This window comes from Manis javanica, chromosome X, assembly GCF_040802235.1.
Source record: "Manis javanica isolate MJ-LG chromosome X, MJ_LKY, whole genome shotgun sequence".
Lineage (NCBI taxonomy): Eukaryota > Metazoa > Chordata > Mammalia > Pholidota > Manidae > Manis > Manis javanica.
In genome coordinates this window covers 72,746,514-72,763,396 of record NC_133174.1, presented here as the reverse complement: position 1 = coordinate 72,763,396, position 16,883 = coordinate 72,746,514, and the positions used below count along the sequence as shown (strand labels likewise).

The 16,883-nt window shown below is 37.8% G+C and overlaps 1 protein-coding gene across 1 annotated transcript in view; it reads left to right on the top strand.

The window, feature by feature from the left end:
* The window catches only part of SATL1 (spermidine/spermine N1-acetyl transferase like 1), a 36,253-nt gene extending 20,740 nt beyond the window's left edge, over positions 1-15,513 (top strand). Inside the window, 3 exon segments of the mRNA XM_073227508.1 lie at positions 330-381; positions 13,143-13,223; positions 13,641-15,513. Of these exon segments, the coding sequence (XP_073083609.1) occupies positions 330-381; positions 13,143-13,223; positions 13,641-13,732 (225 nt within the window). The 3' untranslated portion in view covers positions 13,733-15,513.
* Positions 15,514-16,883: the final 1,370 nt, after the last annotated feature.

The window sequence follows — 16,883 nt, the reverse complement described above, 5'->3', positions numbered from 1 at the left end:
CTTTATAATACATACTCTTTGTGACATCAAAAACCCTTTTGGCTTTACTTCCTCATTTCTTGTTGTATTCAAGGCTAGTTACCTAGTTGCCTGGACAACTGACTTTCATATGAGTGAGGTATCTGCACAATCTTCTCTCTCTCTTTATTCTTTTCTTGTATGTGTTAGTTTAGATTTTAAGTTTCTATATGACTGGAGTTAATTCTAACTTACTTTTAATACTGCCTGGGATATCATATGTTAATAAATGCTCAATAAACTCTTCATGATTATCATCTTAAGAATTTATTACTAAACCATACACTGAAAAGTTTTCTCTACTTTGACAGGAATTGGCTGCCTGTGAAAACATGCTGGAATCAGTGAAGTTAACAGTAACAGGTAGGATGCTTTATGGTATTTTCATAGCTAGAAAAAGAAACACAGCATAATATATATGCATAGTACTACTTTTACCTAAGTATGTGACAGCTGCTGTCCTTGGTACACACAGATGAAGTGGTTAATAGTATCTATGTGTACAGGACATAAGTTTGATAGGTTTGTCAGAAGTCCACTATTTTATATTTTCCCCATTTTTAAAGTAAGAAATGGATATTTAAGAACTTTTACATCTTTACAGCTGCAATAGACTTCAACTAATTTTCAAAATGTATAGGAAGTGTAATTGGTCAAAGAAAATATAATTCAATGTTCAATATGTTAGTAGTAGCTAGATAGAATTCAATGGATAAAAGAAAAATACTTAAATGATTTTCAGTATATTTACTGTACTTTAGTGGCCAGAAATATTAATAGGATAGGCTAGTGTTTTATGATGAATTAGAACTTTCAAAGCAGGAAATATGAACACTAAGAGATGATTATAGTGTATTGTTATATACTTGAAATTCCAATAATTTAAGGACTGGTTTTTCCCATTTCTGTGAAAAGAGATTTTGGAATTTTGATAGGGAATGCACTGAATCTTTAGATCACTTTGGGTAGGATTGACATTTCAACAATGTTTTCTTATCTTTGAACAAGGGATATCTTTTACTTGACTTAGGTCTTCAATTTCTTTCAACAATGTTTTATAGTTTTCAGTATGCAAGAATTTCACCTCCTTGGTTAGATTTATTCCTAGGTATTTTATTATGTTCGGGGCACTGTAAATGGAATTGCTTTCTTAATTTAATTTTTGGTTTCTTCTTTGTTTGTGTATGGAAACAAAATTGATTTTTGTTTGTTGACCTTGTGGCCTACAACTTGCTGAATTCCTTTATTAGCTCTAGTAGCTTTCTTTTGGATTCTTTGGGATTTTCTATCAGTAGGATCAGGTCATGTGTGAGTAGAGATCATTTGACCTCATCATTTCTAATTTGGGTGATTTTTATTTCCTTTTCTTGTCAAATAGCTCTGGCTATAACTTCCAGTACGATGTTGAATAGCAGCTGTGAAATGGGGATCCTTGTCTTCATAATCTTACAGTGAATGCTATTAACATTTCTTTAATAAGTACCCTTTATCATGTTGAGGAATTTCCCTGTATTCCTAGTTTTCTGAGGGCTCTTTTCATGAAAGGGTGTTGCATTTTGTCAAATGCCTTCTCTGCATCTGTTGAGATGATCAAGTGTTTTTTCTCTTTTGTTCTGTTAACATGATGTATTAACTTTCTTGTGTTCAACCATCATTTCATTCCTAGGATAAATCACACTTGGTCATGGTGATGATATTTTTAATGTGCTATTGGATTCAATTTGTTGAAACTTTGTTGAGGATTTTTGCATCTATATTAATAAAGGATATTGGTCTGTAATTCTCTTGCAATAGCTTTGGTGTCAGAGTAATGCTGACTTCATGGAAAGAATAGGAAAATATTCCTTACCTCTTCAATTTTTTTGGAAGAGTTTGGGAGTGATTGTGTTAATTCTTTAAATGTTTGGTAGAATTCATCAGTGAGACCATCTGGTGGTCTCTGATTTTTCTTGGGAGATTTTGATAACTGACTCAAAGTCTTTACTTGTAGATCTGTTCAGATTTTATTTCTTCTTGAACCAATTTAGGTAATTTATAAATTTAAAGGAATTTGTCCATTTCTTCTAGGTTAATTTTTTGTGGACAATTCATAGAATTTACTTGTAATTCTTTTTATCTCTGTAAGGTCAGTAGTAGTGTTGTTTCATTTCTATTTTAATTACTTCCATTTTCTCTTTTTTTTTGTCAGCCTACATATCAATTTGTTGATTTTCTGAAAGAACCACCTTTTGGTTTCATTGATTTTTCTCTGTTGCATTGCTAACCTCTATTTTGTTTATCTCTGCTCTAATCTTTACTATTACCTTCCTTCTGCTAGCTTTGGATTTAGCTTGCTCTTTTTCCTAGTTTGTTAAGGTGTAAGATTAGGTTATTGCTTAAGACCATTTTTTTCCTGTTTTAATGTAGGCGTTTACAGCTATAATTTTCTGTTTTGGTAAAGCTTTCATTGCATCCCATTAGTTTCATATGTTGTGTTTTCATTTTCATTTATCTCGAAATGTTTTCTAATATCGCTTATGATTTCTTCTTGGCCCACTGTTTGTTTAAGAGTGTGTTGTTTAATTTCCAATATTTGAGTCTTTTTGCTATTGATTTCCAATTTCATTCCATTGGGATTGGAAAAGATGCTTTCCATGATTTCAGTATTTCAAAATTTATTTATTTTTATTTTTTTATTTTTTTACATGGTGAACAAATTCTTACACAGTGAATAAATTCTTACATGGTGAACAGTACAAGGGCAGTCATCACAAAAACTTTCGGTTTTGATCACACATTACAAACTATAAACAATCAGGTCAAATATGAATATTTGTTTGATTTTTATACTTGATTTATATGTGAATCCCACATTTCTCCCTTTATTATTATTATTATTTTTAATAAAATGCTGAAGTGGTAGGTAGATGCAAGATAAAGGTAGAAAACATAGTTTAGTGTTGTAAGAGAGCAAATGTAGATGATCAGGTGTGTGCCTGTAGACTATGTGTTAATCCAAGCTAGACAAGGGCAATAAACATCCACGGATGCAGCAGATTTCTCTCAGAATAGGGTGGGAGAGGTTCTAAGCCTCACCTCTGTTGATCCCCAATTTCTCACCTGATGGCCCCCCCTGCGACTGTGCCTGTCTTAGGTTGTTCCTCCCTTGAGGAATCTTACCTGTCTCTGGGTAACCAGTCATCTTCCGGGGCCATATAGGGAAATGTAAAGTTGGTAAGTGAGAGAGAAGCCATATTGTTTGAAAACAGTTACATAACCAGTGCAGATCTATAATTACCAGCCATCTCCAGTGAAGCCAAGAAAACCAGTTAGGCACCCTAGGCATTTGTGAGAATCTGTCTATAATATAGTGGATATTGTCCAACTGTACTTAAACAGTCTGAAAGAAATCAGACAAATTAAAACAACCCATTCCTGGGAACTGTGCACATTCCATATGTTCTTTTAACAGTAGATAGTCTGTAGTTGTAAGATTTTGGAGTGCTACAACTTGCACTTCTCCTAATTCTTGGTTGAGTTCCAACAATATAGATCCAGTCAGATTTGTTGTTTTACTGTAGGCACAGGCCAGCTTAGATATCTCCTTCTTCATTCCCATGGCAAGTCCAGGAACCGGTGGGATGAATGCAGCTACAACTGCAGCATCGCCTGGATCTTTGTTCAGGTTCTTTGATGATCATCTTCTGGTATGTCTCTTCCAGAGAGTGCTGATGTTGGAAGTTCTTCTTCATATCGTATCTTAGTTCATTTTCTGGGTAGCCAAATTAGGCTTTGTTCCTCTGTATAAACACAAACAGACCCTTTGCCCACACTTTGATATACCCTTTATACCATTGTGTAGAACTCATTGGAGGTCACCACACAGGAACTGCTTTTTTTTTTTAAGAGAAACGAATATATTCAGAAAAGTGTACATCCATAGCCAATCATCTGACACCCGTTAAGTGATCAAAATTAAGGATATTTAAAGCATGCATTAATCGTTGATTTACAGTTAGTTTTATCCTATCAGGGAGTAATACCCCTTCTCTTTCTTTCTTTTTTGGTTATCTTTAATCTACACTTACATTAAGAATATTACATTTAATAGTCTCTCCCCTATACCAGGTCCCCCCTATAAACCACTTTACAGTCACTGTCCATCAGCATAGCAAAATGTTGTAGAATCACTACTTGTCTTCTCTGTCTTGTACAGCCCTCCCCTTTCTCCCACCCCCCATGCATGCTAATCCTAACACCTCCCTTCTTCTTTCCCCCTCCCTTATCCCTCCCTACCCACCCATCCTCCCCAGTCCCTTTCCCTTTGGTACTTGTTAGTCCATTCTTAGATTCTGTGATTCTGCTGCTGTATTGTTCATTCAGTTTTTCCTTTGTTCTTATACTCCACAGATGAGTGAAATCATTTGGTATTTCTCTTTCTCCGCTTGGCTTATTTCACTGAGGATAATATCCTCCAGGTCCATCCATGTTGCTGTAAATGGTAGGATTTGCCCTCTTCTTATGGCTGAGTAGTATTCCATTGTGTATATGTACCACAACTTCTTTATCCATTCATCTACCGATGGACATTTAGGTTGCTTCCAATTCTTGGCTATTGTAAATAGTGCTGCAATAAACATAGGGTTTGACTTTCTCAAACTTGATTGCTGCGTTCTTAGGGTAAATTCCTAGGAGTGGAATTCCTGGGTCAAATAGTAAGTCTGTTTTGAGGATTTTGATGAACCTCCATACTGCTTTCCACAATGGTTCAACTAATTTACACTCCCACCAGCAGTGTAGGAGGCTTCCCCTTTCTCCACAGCCTCGCCAACATTTGTTGTTGTTTGTCTTTTGGATGGCAGCCATCCTTACTGGTGTGAGGTGATACCTCATTGTAGTTTTAATTTGCATTTCTATGATAGTGATGTGGAGCATCTTTTCATGTGTCTGTTGGCCATCTGTATTTCTTTTTTGGAGAAATGTCTGCTCAGTTCCTCTGCCTATTTTTTAATTGGATTATTTGATTTTTGTTTGTTGAGGCGTGTGAGCTCTTTATATATTTTGGACGTCAAGCCTTTATCGAATCTGTCATTTACAAATATATTCTCCCATACTGTAGGGTTCTTTTTGTTCTATTGATGGTGTCTTTTGCTTTACAGAAGCTTTTCAGTTTAATATAGTCCCACCTGTTCATTTTTGCTGTTGTTTTCCTTGCCCGGGGAGATATGTTCAAGAAGAGGTCACTCATGTTTATGTCTAAGAGGTTTTTGCCTATGTTTTTTTCCAAGAGTTTAATGGTTTCATGACTTCCATTCAGGTCTTTGATCCATTTTGAATTTACTTTTGTATATGGGATTAGACAATGGTCCAGTTTCATTCTCCTACATGTAGCTGTCCAGTTTGGCCAGCACCATCTGTTCAGGAGACTGTCATTTCCCCATTGTATGTCCATGACTCCTTTCTCGTATATTGATTGGCCATATATGCTTGGGTTAATGTCTGGAGTCTCTATTCTGTTCCACTCGTCTGTGGGTGTGTTCTTGTGCCAGTACCCAATTGTCTTGATTACTGTGGCTTTGTAGTAGAGCTTGAAGTTGGGGAGTGAGATCCGCCCCACTTTATTCTTCCTTGTCAGTATGGCTTTGGCAATTCGAACTCTTTGGCAGTTACATATGAATTTTTGGACTATTTGTTCCAGTTCATTGAAGAATGCTGTTGGTAATTTGATAGGGATTGCACGAAACCTGTATATTGCTTTGGGAAGGATGGCCATTTTGACGATATTAATTCTTCCCAGCCAGGAGCATGGGATGAGTTTCCATTTGTTAGTGTTCTCTTTAATTTCTCTTAAGAGTGACTTGTAGTTTTCAGAGTATAGGTAATTCACTTCTTTGGTTAGATTTATTCCTAGATATTTTATTCTTTTTGATGCAATTGTGAATGAAATTGTTTTCCTGATTTCTCTTTCTATTGGTTCATTGTTAGTGTATAGGAAAGCTACAGACTTCTTTGTGTTAATTTTGTATCCTGCAACTTTGCTGTATTCTGATATCATTTCTAGTAGTTTTGGGGTGGAGTCTTTAGGGTTTTTTATGTACAATATCATATCATCTGCAAATAGTGACAGTTTAACTTCTTCTTTACCAATCTGGATTCCTTGTATTTCTTTGTTTTGTCTGATTGCCGTGGGTAGGACCTCCAGCACTATGTTAAATAGAAGTGGTGAGAGTGGGCATCCCTGTCTAGTTCCCGATCTCAGAGGAAAAGCTTTCAGCTTCTCGCTGTTCAGTATAATGTTGGCTGTGGTTTTATCATATACGGCCTTTATTATGTTGAGGTCCTTGCCCTCTATTCCCATTTTGCTGAGAGTTTTTATCATGAATGGATGTTGAATTTTGTCAAATGCTTTTTCAGCATCTATGGAGATGATCATGTGTTTTTGTCTTTCTTTTTGTTGGTGTGGTGGATGATGTTGATGGATTTTGAAATGGTGTACCATCCTTGCATCCCTGGGATGAATCCCACTTGGTCATGGTGTATGATCCTTTTCATATGCTGTGAATTCTGTTTGCTAATATTTTATTGAGTATTTTTGCATCTACATTCATCAGGGATATTGGTCTGTAATTTTTTTTTTTGGTGGGGTCTTTGCCTGGTTTTGGTATTAGGGTGATGTTGGCTTCATAGAATGAGTTTGGGAGTATTCCCTGACCTTCTATTTTTTGGGACACTTTAAGGAGAATGGGCATTATGTCTTCTCTGTGTGTCTGATAAAATTCCAAGGTAAATCCATCCGGCCCTAGGGTTTTTTTTTGGGTAGTTTTATGATTACCATTTCTATTTCTTTGCTCGTAATTGGTTTAACTTTTGTGTTTCTTCCTTGGTCAGTCTTGGGAGGTTGTATTTTTCTAGGAAGTTGTCCATTTCTTCTAGGTTTTCCAGCTTATTGGTATATAGGTTTTCATAGTAGTCTTTAATAATTCTTTTATTTCTGTAAAGTCTGTCGTGATTTTTCCATTCTCATTTCTGATTCTGTTGATTTGTGTTGATTCTCTTTTTCTCTTAATAAGTTTGGCTAGAGGCTTATCTATTTTGTTTATTTTCTCAAAGAATCAGCTCTTGGTTTCATTGATTTTTGCTATTGTTTTATTCTTCTCAATTTTGTTTATTTCTTCTCTGATCTTTATTATGTCCCTCCTTCTGCTGACTATAGGCCTCATTTGTTCTTTTTTGATAACTGTGATTTAGACTATTCATTTGGGATTGCTCTTCCTTCTTTAAGTTTGCCTGGATTGCTATATACATTCCTCTTAGGACTGCTTTTACTGCGTCCCACAGAAGTTGGGGCTTTGTGTTGTTGTTGTCATTTCTTTCCATGTATTCCTTGATCTCTATTTTAATTTGTTCGTTGATCCACTGATTATTTGGGAGCATGTTGTTAAGCCTCCATGTGTTTGTGAGCCTTTTTGTTTTCTTGTAGAAGTTATTTCTAGTTTTATACCTTTGTGGTCTGAAAAATTGGTTGGTAGAATTTCAATATTTTGGATTTTGCTGAGGCTCTTTTTGTGGCCTAGTATGTGGTCTATTCTGGAGAATGTTCCATTTGCACTTGAGAAGAATGTATATCCTGTTGCTTTTGGATATAGAGTTCTATAGATGTCTATTAGGTCCATCCGCTCTACTGTGTTGTTCAGTGCTTCCATGTCCTTACTTATTTTCTGCCCAGTAGATCTATCTTTTGGATGAGTGGTGTGTTGAAGTATCCTAAAATGAATGCATTGCAGTCTATTTCCCCCTTTAGTTCTGTTAGTATTTGTTTCACATATGCTGGTGCTCCTGTGTTGGGTGCATATATATTTAGAATGATTATATCCTCTTGTTGGACTGAGCCCTTTATCATTATGTAGTGTCCTTCTTTATCTCTTGTTACTTTCTTTGATTTGAAGTCTATTTTGTCTGATATTAGTACTGCAACCCCTGCTTTCTTCTCGCTGTTGTTTGCCTGAAATATGTTTTTCCATTCCTTGACTTTTAGTCTGTACATGTCTTTGGGTTTGAGGTGAGTTTCTTGTAAGCAGCATATGGATGGGTCTTGCTTTTTTATCCATTCTATTACTCTGTGTCTTTTGATTGGTGCAAATCCATTTACATTTAGGGTGACTATTGAAAGATATGTACTTATTGCCATTGCAGGCTTTAAATTCGTGGTTACCAAAGGTTCAAGTTAGCCTCTTTAGTATCTTACCCCCTAAATTAGCTCGCTTATTGAGCTGTTATATACACTGTCTGGAGATTCTTTTCTTCTCTCCCTTCTTATTCCTCCTCCTCCATTCTTCATATGTTGGGTGTTTTGTTCTGTGCTCTTTCTAGAAGTGGTCCCATCTAGAGCAGTCCCTGTAAGATGTGCTGTAGAGGTGGTTTGTGGGAAGCAAATTCCCTCAGCTTTTCCTTGTCTCGGAATTGTTTAATCCTGCCATCATATTTCAATGATAGTCATGCTGGATACAGTATCCTTGGTTCAAAGCCCTTCTGTTTCATTGCATTAAATATATCATGCCATTCTCTTCTGGCCTATAGGGTTTCTGTCGAGAAGTCTGATGTTAGCCTGATGGGTTTTCCTTTATAGGTGCCCTTTTTCTCTCTAGCTGCCTTTAAAACTCTTTCCTTGTCCTTGATCTTTGCCATTTTAATTATGGCATTTTAATTATGTCTTGATGTTGTCCTACTTGGATCCTTTCTTTTGGGGGTTCTGTGTATTTCCATGGTCTGTTTGATTATTTCCTCCCCCAGTTTGGGGAAGTTTTCAGCATTTCTTCCAAGATACTTTCCGTCCCTTTTCCTCTCTCTTCTTCTTCTGGTACCCCTATTATACGGATATTGTTCTTTTTTGGATTGGTCACACAGTTCTCTCAATATCGTTTCATTCCTGGAGTTCCTTTTATCTCTCTCTATGTCAGCTTCTATACGTTCCTGTTCTCTCCTTTCAATTCCATCAATGGCCTCTTGCATCTTATCCATTCTGCTTATAAATCCTTCCAGAGTTTGTTTCATTTCTGTGATCTCCTTTCTGGCATCTGTGATCTCCCTCCGGACTTCATCCCATTTCTCTTGCGTATTTCTCTGAATCTCTGTCAGCATGTTTATGATTTTTATTTTGAATTCTTTGTCAGGAAGACTGGTTAGGTCTGTGTCCTTCTCTGGTGTCTCTGTGATCTTGGTTTGCCTGTAATTTTGTCTTTTCATGGTGATAGGAATAGTTTGCAGAGCTGGGACTAGTGACGGCTGGAAGAACTTTCCTTCTTGTTGTTTTGTGGCCTTCCTCTCCTGGGAGAATAGCGACCTGTAGTGGCTTGTGCTGGGTAGCTGCGCGCAGACAGGGCTTCTGCTTCCTGCCTGGCTGCTATGGAGTTTATCTCCACTGTTGCTCCAAAGTGGTGGAGTTGCGTTGGAGGAGGTGCAGCCGGGAGGCTATTTATCTCCATAAAGGGCCTCCCTGCTCCCTACAGCCCAGGGGATTAGAGTGCCCAGAGATCCCGGGATTCCCTACCTCTGGACTAAGTGTCCCGCCCTGCCCCTTTAAAACTTCCAAAAAGCACCCGCCAAAACAAAACAATGACCACAAAAAAAAAAAAAATGGCCGCTCATTTTTCTTTATTCTCCGGTGCCCGCCTCGGGCACCCCTCACCGGACTTCCTGCCCTGTTTCCCTAGTATTGGGGACCCTATCCCTTTAAGACTTCCAACAAGTGCTTGCCAAATCAATAGAAAAAAAAAGGAAAAGAAAAAAAGAAAAAAAGGTGGCCGCTCGCCTTTCTTTTGTTCTCTGGCGCCGGTCTCTGATACCAGATCGCTGTTCTTGCTGCCCTGTTTACCTAGTATTGGGGACCCTGTCCCTTTAAGACTTCCAAAAAGCACACAACAAAACAACAACAACAACAACAAAAAATGGCTGCTCGCTTTTGTCCTCTGGCGCCGGCCTCCAGTACCCGCTCACCATTCTTGCTGCCCTGTTTCCCTAGTATCCAGGGCCTCGCGCATGCACTGTCTGTGCTCTGGTCCAGATGGCTGGGGCTGGGTGCTCAGCAGTCCTGGGTTCCTTCTCCCTCCCGCTCAGACCTCTCTACTCCCGCCAGGAGCTGGGGGGAGGGGCACTCGGGACCCGCCAGGCTGGGGCTTGTATCTTACCCCCTTTGCGAGGCACTGGGTTCTCGCAGGTGTGGATGTGGTCTGGATGTTGTCCTGTGTCCTCTGGTCTCTATTTTAGGAAGAGTTGTCTTTGTTATATTTTCATAGATATATGTGGTTTTGGGAGGAGATTTCTGCTGCTCTACTCACGCTGCCATCCTGGCTCCACCCCCTCAAAATTTATTAAGATGTGGCCTAACATATGGTTTATCCTAGAGAAATTTGCCTGTGCACTTGAGGAAAATGTGTATTATATTGTTCAGTGGAGTATACTGTACATTTGTTAGATCCAATTCATCTATAGTGTTGCTCAAATAATCTGTTAACTTATTTATCTTGTCTGGTTGTTCAATACATTGAAATTGAGGTATTGAAGTTTCCTATTATTGTAGAGTTGTCTGTATCTTCAATTCTGTCAATATTTACTTCATATATTTTGGAACTCTGATGTTTGGTACATAATTAGAAATGTTGTATCTTCTTGGTGAATTGACCCTTTTATCATTATATAGTATATTCTTTGTCCTTTGTAACAGTTTTTGACTTACAGTCTATTTTGTCTGATATTAGTATAGCTACCAGAGCTCTCTTTTGGTTGCAATTTGCATGAAATGTCTTTTCCCATTATTTTACTATCAAGATTTGTCTGTGTGTGTTTTATCTAAAGCAAGTCTCTTATAGACAGCATATAGTTGAATAAAGTTTTTTAAATCCATTCTGTTAATTTCTTTTGATTAGAGCATTTTGATGAAGGACTGACCTCTGTAATCTCACTATTTGTTTTCTACATGCCATATAGCTTTTTTTGGTCTCCTATTTCCTCCATTGCTACCTTCTTTTGTGGTTAGTTGATTTTTGTAGTGAAATGCTTTGATTTCCTCTGTTTCCTTATGTATATATTCTATAGATATTTTCTTTGTTGTTATCATGGGGATTATACTTAATATCCTAAAGTTAAAACAATTTAATTTGAATTCATGCCAGCTTAACTTCAGAATCATACAAAAACTCTTCTTTACATCTCCATTCTCCTCTTAGGTTGATGTCAGAGATTACATATTTATAATTGTACCAATAACATACATTAATAACTAATTTTATTCACTTGTCTTTTAAATCATGTAGAAAATAAAAAAGTTAGAAACAAAATTAAAATAAACCTAGTTCTTATAATTGCCCATGTAATTACCTCTAACTTGGTACCTTTGCCTTTATCGTTATTTCTTCATGTGGTTTTGAGTTACTATCTAGCTTCCTTTCATTTCAACCTGAAGGACTGACTACTTTTAGCATATTATACAGGGCAGAGCTAGTGATAATTACAGCCCTCCAGGGATCTTTTTGGTGGTGGAGGGTATCTGGGGATCTTAATTTCTCCATCATTTTTGAAAGACAGTTTTGGTGGACACAGAATTATTGCTTGACAGGTTTCCCCCCAAGCCCTAGCACTATGAATCTATCAACCCCACTGCCTTCTGGTCTGTGAGGTTTCTGATGAGAAATCAGATGATAATCCTATTGAGCCATTGTATGTGATATTCTTTCTTGAAGATTTCAGGATTTTCTTTTTGTCTTCATCTTTCAACAGTTTGATTATGTGTCATGGTGTCAATCTTTTTGGGTGGGCTTATCCTATTTGAAGTTTGTTGAACTTGGATTTTTAGTTTCGTGTTCTCGCATCAAATTTGGGAAATTTTCAGTCATCAGTTCTTCAAAGTTTTTACCTCTTTTTTTCTCATTCTGAGACTCCCGTATGGTCCACCTGATGGTGTTCCACAGACCCCTTAGGCTCCGTTTAGTTTTGTTTTTCTTTGTTCCTCAGGCTTACTAAATTCTGATTTTGAAGTTCTATAGTACATTCATTATTTCAGTTAGTATACTTTCCAGGTTCCTAATTTTTTGGTGGGGTTTCTTTTTTATATCTCTTTATTAAGTCTTATTTTGTTCAGACATCTTCTTTCTATTGTTGTGCATGTCTTCCTTTAGCTCTTTGAACACCTTTAGACAGTTATTGTAAAGTTTTTGTCTAGTAGTTCTGACATCTGGACTTCCTTAGGCATGTTTTCTGTTGATATACTTCATTCCTTTGAATGAGCCATGCTTTCTAATTTCTTTGTATGTCTTATGATTTTTTTTTTGAGAAGGCATCTCTCATATTTATTGATCAAATGGTTGTTAACAACAATAAAATTCTATATAGGGGACTCAATGCACAATCATTAATCAACCCCAAGCCTAATTCTCAACAGTCTCCAATCTTCTGAAGCATAACGAACAAGTTCTTACATGGTGAACAAGTTCTTACATAGTGAATAAGTTATGATTTTGTTATTGTTGAAAACTGGACCATTGAATCTTAGAACGTGTTTACTGTGGAAATAAACTTTTCCCCCTTTCCAAGAGATAGTTGTTTTTGCGATTGTTGTGGGGCATCTCTGTGTCAGAGAGCAGCCTGATCTGAATGTTTAGTGTTAGATTTTTTCTAGGTGTGTGTCTTTACCTCATCATGCATGGTAGCTTTCCAGATTTTCCTATGTACGGTTGTTTTTGAAGGTCTAAAAAAATAGGTCTGGTTACTTTAAATCTACTGGAAGCTGCTTTAGATGGTGGAGGTTGGAAAAATGATGGCCAACTTCAAGCTCTCACCTAAGCATTCAGAGTGGCAATCCATGATCAGAACACAGAATTCCAATATTTAGAGGATAAGTTCCTTATTGCCTACCCTGGCTACAGCAAATCACTCCAGAAATTCATGATGCTGTCCACACAGCTGTCTGACATGAGGTAAGGGGTGGTGGAGTTTTGAAGTTGCCACTGGGCTGATGGCTAATTGACCAAATTTAAGTGCAATTTATCAGTCAAACTGCCCTCTGGAAGTTGCAAGTATTCAAATAACCTCTAGCATCTGCCTTCTCTTTTATGTAAACTTTCTAACATATTGCATGTGAATTGATATTTCAGATTTACTGAGGGATGGCTTTGGGGACAATCCCCTTTTCAACTGTCTGACTATAGAAATACACAATCAACAAAAGCCATCAGGTAAAATAAATCTTCCTCCTCCAGTTTAATGTGTAGTATATTTCTCCTACCCTGAAAACAAAGTACAGTTTGATAGTATATAATTACTACTTAGCAGAAGAAAAGGTTACAAGTGTATAAACTGTTTCATTTTTTTAAAAAAGAAAATGTGTGGTATGCACTTTGTATATACATGGAAGAAAAGTTTCGGAAGAATATATACTCCACACTTTTAAAAGGTGACTTATCTCTTATAGGTTGTATTATAAGATAATTAAACCTTCTACATTATATAATTCTGTATTGTTTGAAACTTTGTCCATTGAGCTTTTATGACTTTAATAGTTAAAAAAATAAAAAGATATTCAATTCTGGAGGGAAGAGCATTTTAAGATTCAGAGCATTAACCTCTTTGTACCCTCTCTTCCCTCTTCCTAGGCCAAGTGACTATTGGATTTTCCATGTAGTACTTTACATACGACCCCTGGATTGGCAAGTTACTTTACCTAGAGGACTTTTATGTCATATAAGCTTATTGAGGTCAAGTTTCAATTAATAGTATTACTTATATTTTAAAAATGTAAATGGCATATTTTATGTATACATTTATGGTTTTAGTATAAATATGGTATTAAAGTTAGTTCATGCAACTCATTTCAATTTCATGAGCCTGATCATTATCATAGTTATCACTGCATGTGGTGAAAACTCAATCAGAAATTAGAAAAAGATTTTTTTCATTAGTTTCCATCAGGGCTTGGATAAGCCAAGTTATAGCTATCCTTTTATCTTAAAAAAAAATGCCTTTATATTTTCGGTTGGTTTGTCTAGAAATTAATATGCAATATACTCTGTGATGATAGTGACAGGGACTTAATTCCTCTTTGCTGATCTTAAAAATAAATCCAAAATATTTTCCATTACTTTTGGAACTACATTCCAGTCGGGAGAGAGATGAAAACCATTCATGAGGTGAGTTTTAACACAAACTATTAAGAATATGTAACAACCAGATACAGGCTTTTATATTTTATATCTTTTAAACTAAAGCAAATAACTTGTTAAGTGGAATTTTTCAACTTACAGTTTTTCATTTTGCATTAGCTATTTAAAAAGTCTAGGTACTGGAGCTGAAATGCTGAAGAGACTAAGTTAGGTATGTATTACAACTAGTAGTGGTATTCTATATGTTATCCTTTTCTTTATCAAACATTGTTATTTAACACGGTATAAATTCAATAATTTATCTCACAATTCAAACATAATCTCAAAATATACTTAATTTTTAAATTCCAAATAAGTTATTCAAATAAGATACTCATGTCAGCTATATTTGAGCTACATTTAATTAAAAATTGATTTCTATATAATCCACAACCACTCTATATTCCTTTTTGTTAAAAAGCAAAAGCAAGAGGGAGATTCGAAGCCAATTTTCCCCATAAAATAGGTCCACAGCATAAATATGAGAATAGTATAAAAACAAGATACTTTTGCACTTTGGAAATACATATGACAAACTTTGGTAAACTTTTTCTAGAATAATAATAAAGAACAAAAAGTGAATTGGATTTATAGAATTGCCAATGAGTGGACTTTGCATCATTTTTGGACTTTTAAACAAAGGGTTTTAAAACTCAACAGAAGGACCTTTTTCTTTTTTAAAGCTTAGAAGTCCAAGAGGTAACTGTTGTATTATTATTTGGAAGTATTATACACACACAGTGCCTTGCTTTTAGACCTTTAATAACATGAATGTGTTAATGAAGAATAGACTTTCAAATAAAAGTCATCTCTGTTTTTAAACAGATAGCCATCAGAAGCCACTGTAACTGCATGCACTTTCTTGTCATCATTTGGAACCAGGCTTCTATTGACTATTAAACTCGCCGAGGGGCTTTAGACCTTTCCTCCGAGGAGGGCTGGCATCTGTTCAGGTTTAACAGAGAAGAACTCATGAACATGGCAAGGGAAGAGTGAAGGATTAACTCATCATAACTTGTCCCAACATAGGCTCCAACATTTCAATGTCACCTGAGCCCAACAGCAATTTGACTTTGAGTGTTGTGCAATACAGCAAGTGATCAAACTCTGGTGTGAGCAGATCTTTCACACTGAAACAGGTTTTGCAGATAGTCAACTCTCCTTTATCAAACTAATATGCCAATGGCTAATAGCAGAGCTGATGATCCAAAACAGCAGATAATTCAAAAATCACTTATACTTGGCTTTATGATACTTATTTTTTTACTTGTCATCTCACTAAATTTAAGATGCTTATATGTTTACATCCTAACATATCTGAAATTGGGATAAGTATACTGATCAGTACTTCTTTCTTAGAGGTAAATGTCTTATATTTGATGAAATATGGATGTTTAATTATAAACAGACCTAAGGTACAAAAAATTCATTTAAGGGGAGCCAAGATGGCGGCGTGAGTAGAGCAGTGGAAATCTCCTCCCAAAAACACATAGAGCTATGAAAATATAACAAAGAAAAATCTTCCTAAAATAGAGACCACAGGACACAGGACAACATCCAGACCACATCCACACCTGCAAGAACCCAGCGCCTTGTGAAGGGGGTAAGATACAAGCCCCAGCCCGGCGGGACCCGAGCGCCCCTCCCCCCGGCTCCCAGCGGGTGGAGAGAAACCGGAGCAGTTTTTTTTTTTGGCGAGCGCTTTTTGGAAGCCTTAGAGGGACGGGCCCCCGTTGCTGGGGAGGCAGGGTGGCGGGACCGGTGAGGAGGTGCCTGGGAACGGCGCCGGAGGACAAAGAATATCCCGCGTTTCTCCCTGCGAGACCTGGGGGCGGGTGCCTGAGACCGGTGCCTGAGGACGGAGGAGGTCGCGCGTTTTTCCCCTTTTTTTTTTCTCTTTTTGGCAAGCGCTTTTTGGAAGCCTTGAAGGGACGGGGACCCCAGTGCTAGGGAGGCACGGTGGCGGGACTGGTGAGCGGGTGGCTGGGACCGGCGCCTGAGGACAAAGAATATCCCCCGTTTTTCCCTGCGGGACCGGTGGGCGGGTGCCTGAGACCGGCACTTGAGGACAGAGGAAATCGCGCGTTTTTCCCCTTTTTTTTTTTTTCTCTTTTCTGCGAGTGCTTTTTGGAAGCCTAAAAGGGACAGGGACCCCGGTGCTAGGGAGGCAGGGCGGCGGGACTGGTGAGCGGGTGCCTGGGACCGGCACCTGAGGACAAAGAATATCCCGCATTTTTCCCTGTGGGACCGGTGGGTGGGTGCCTGAGACCAGCACCTGAGGACGGAAGAAATCGCGCGTTTTTCCCCTTTTTTTTCTCTCTTTTTGCCAAGTGCTTTTTGGAAGCCTTGAAGGGACAGGGACCCCGGTGCTAGGGAGGCAGGGCGGCGGGACTGGTGAGCGGGTGCGTGGGACCAGTGCCTGAGGACCAAGAATATTGAGCGTTCCTTCCCTGCGGGACCGGTGGGTGGGTGCTTTTTGGAAGCCTTGAAAGGACAGGGACCCTGGTGCTAGGGAGACAGGGCAGCAGGACCAGTGCGCGGGTGCCTGGGACCGGCACCTGAGGAAAAAAAAAAAAAAAAAAATCGCGTGTTTTTTCTTTTTTTTTTCCTTTCTGTTCCCTCTCTCATTGTTGCTGTTGTTGTTTTGGTTTGGAGAGTGCTTTTTGGAAATCTTAAAGGGGCAGGACAGGTCACTTA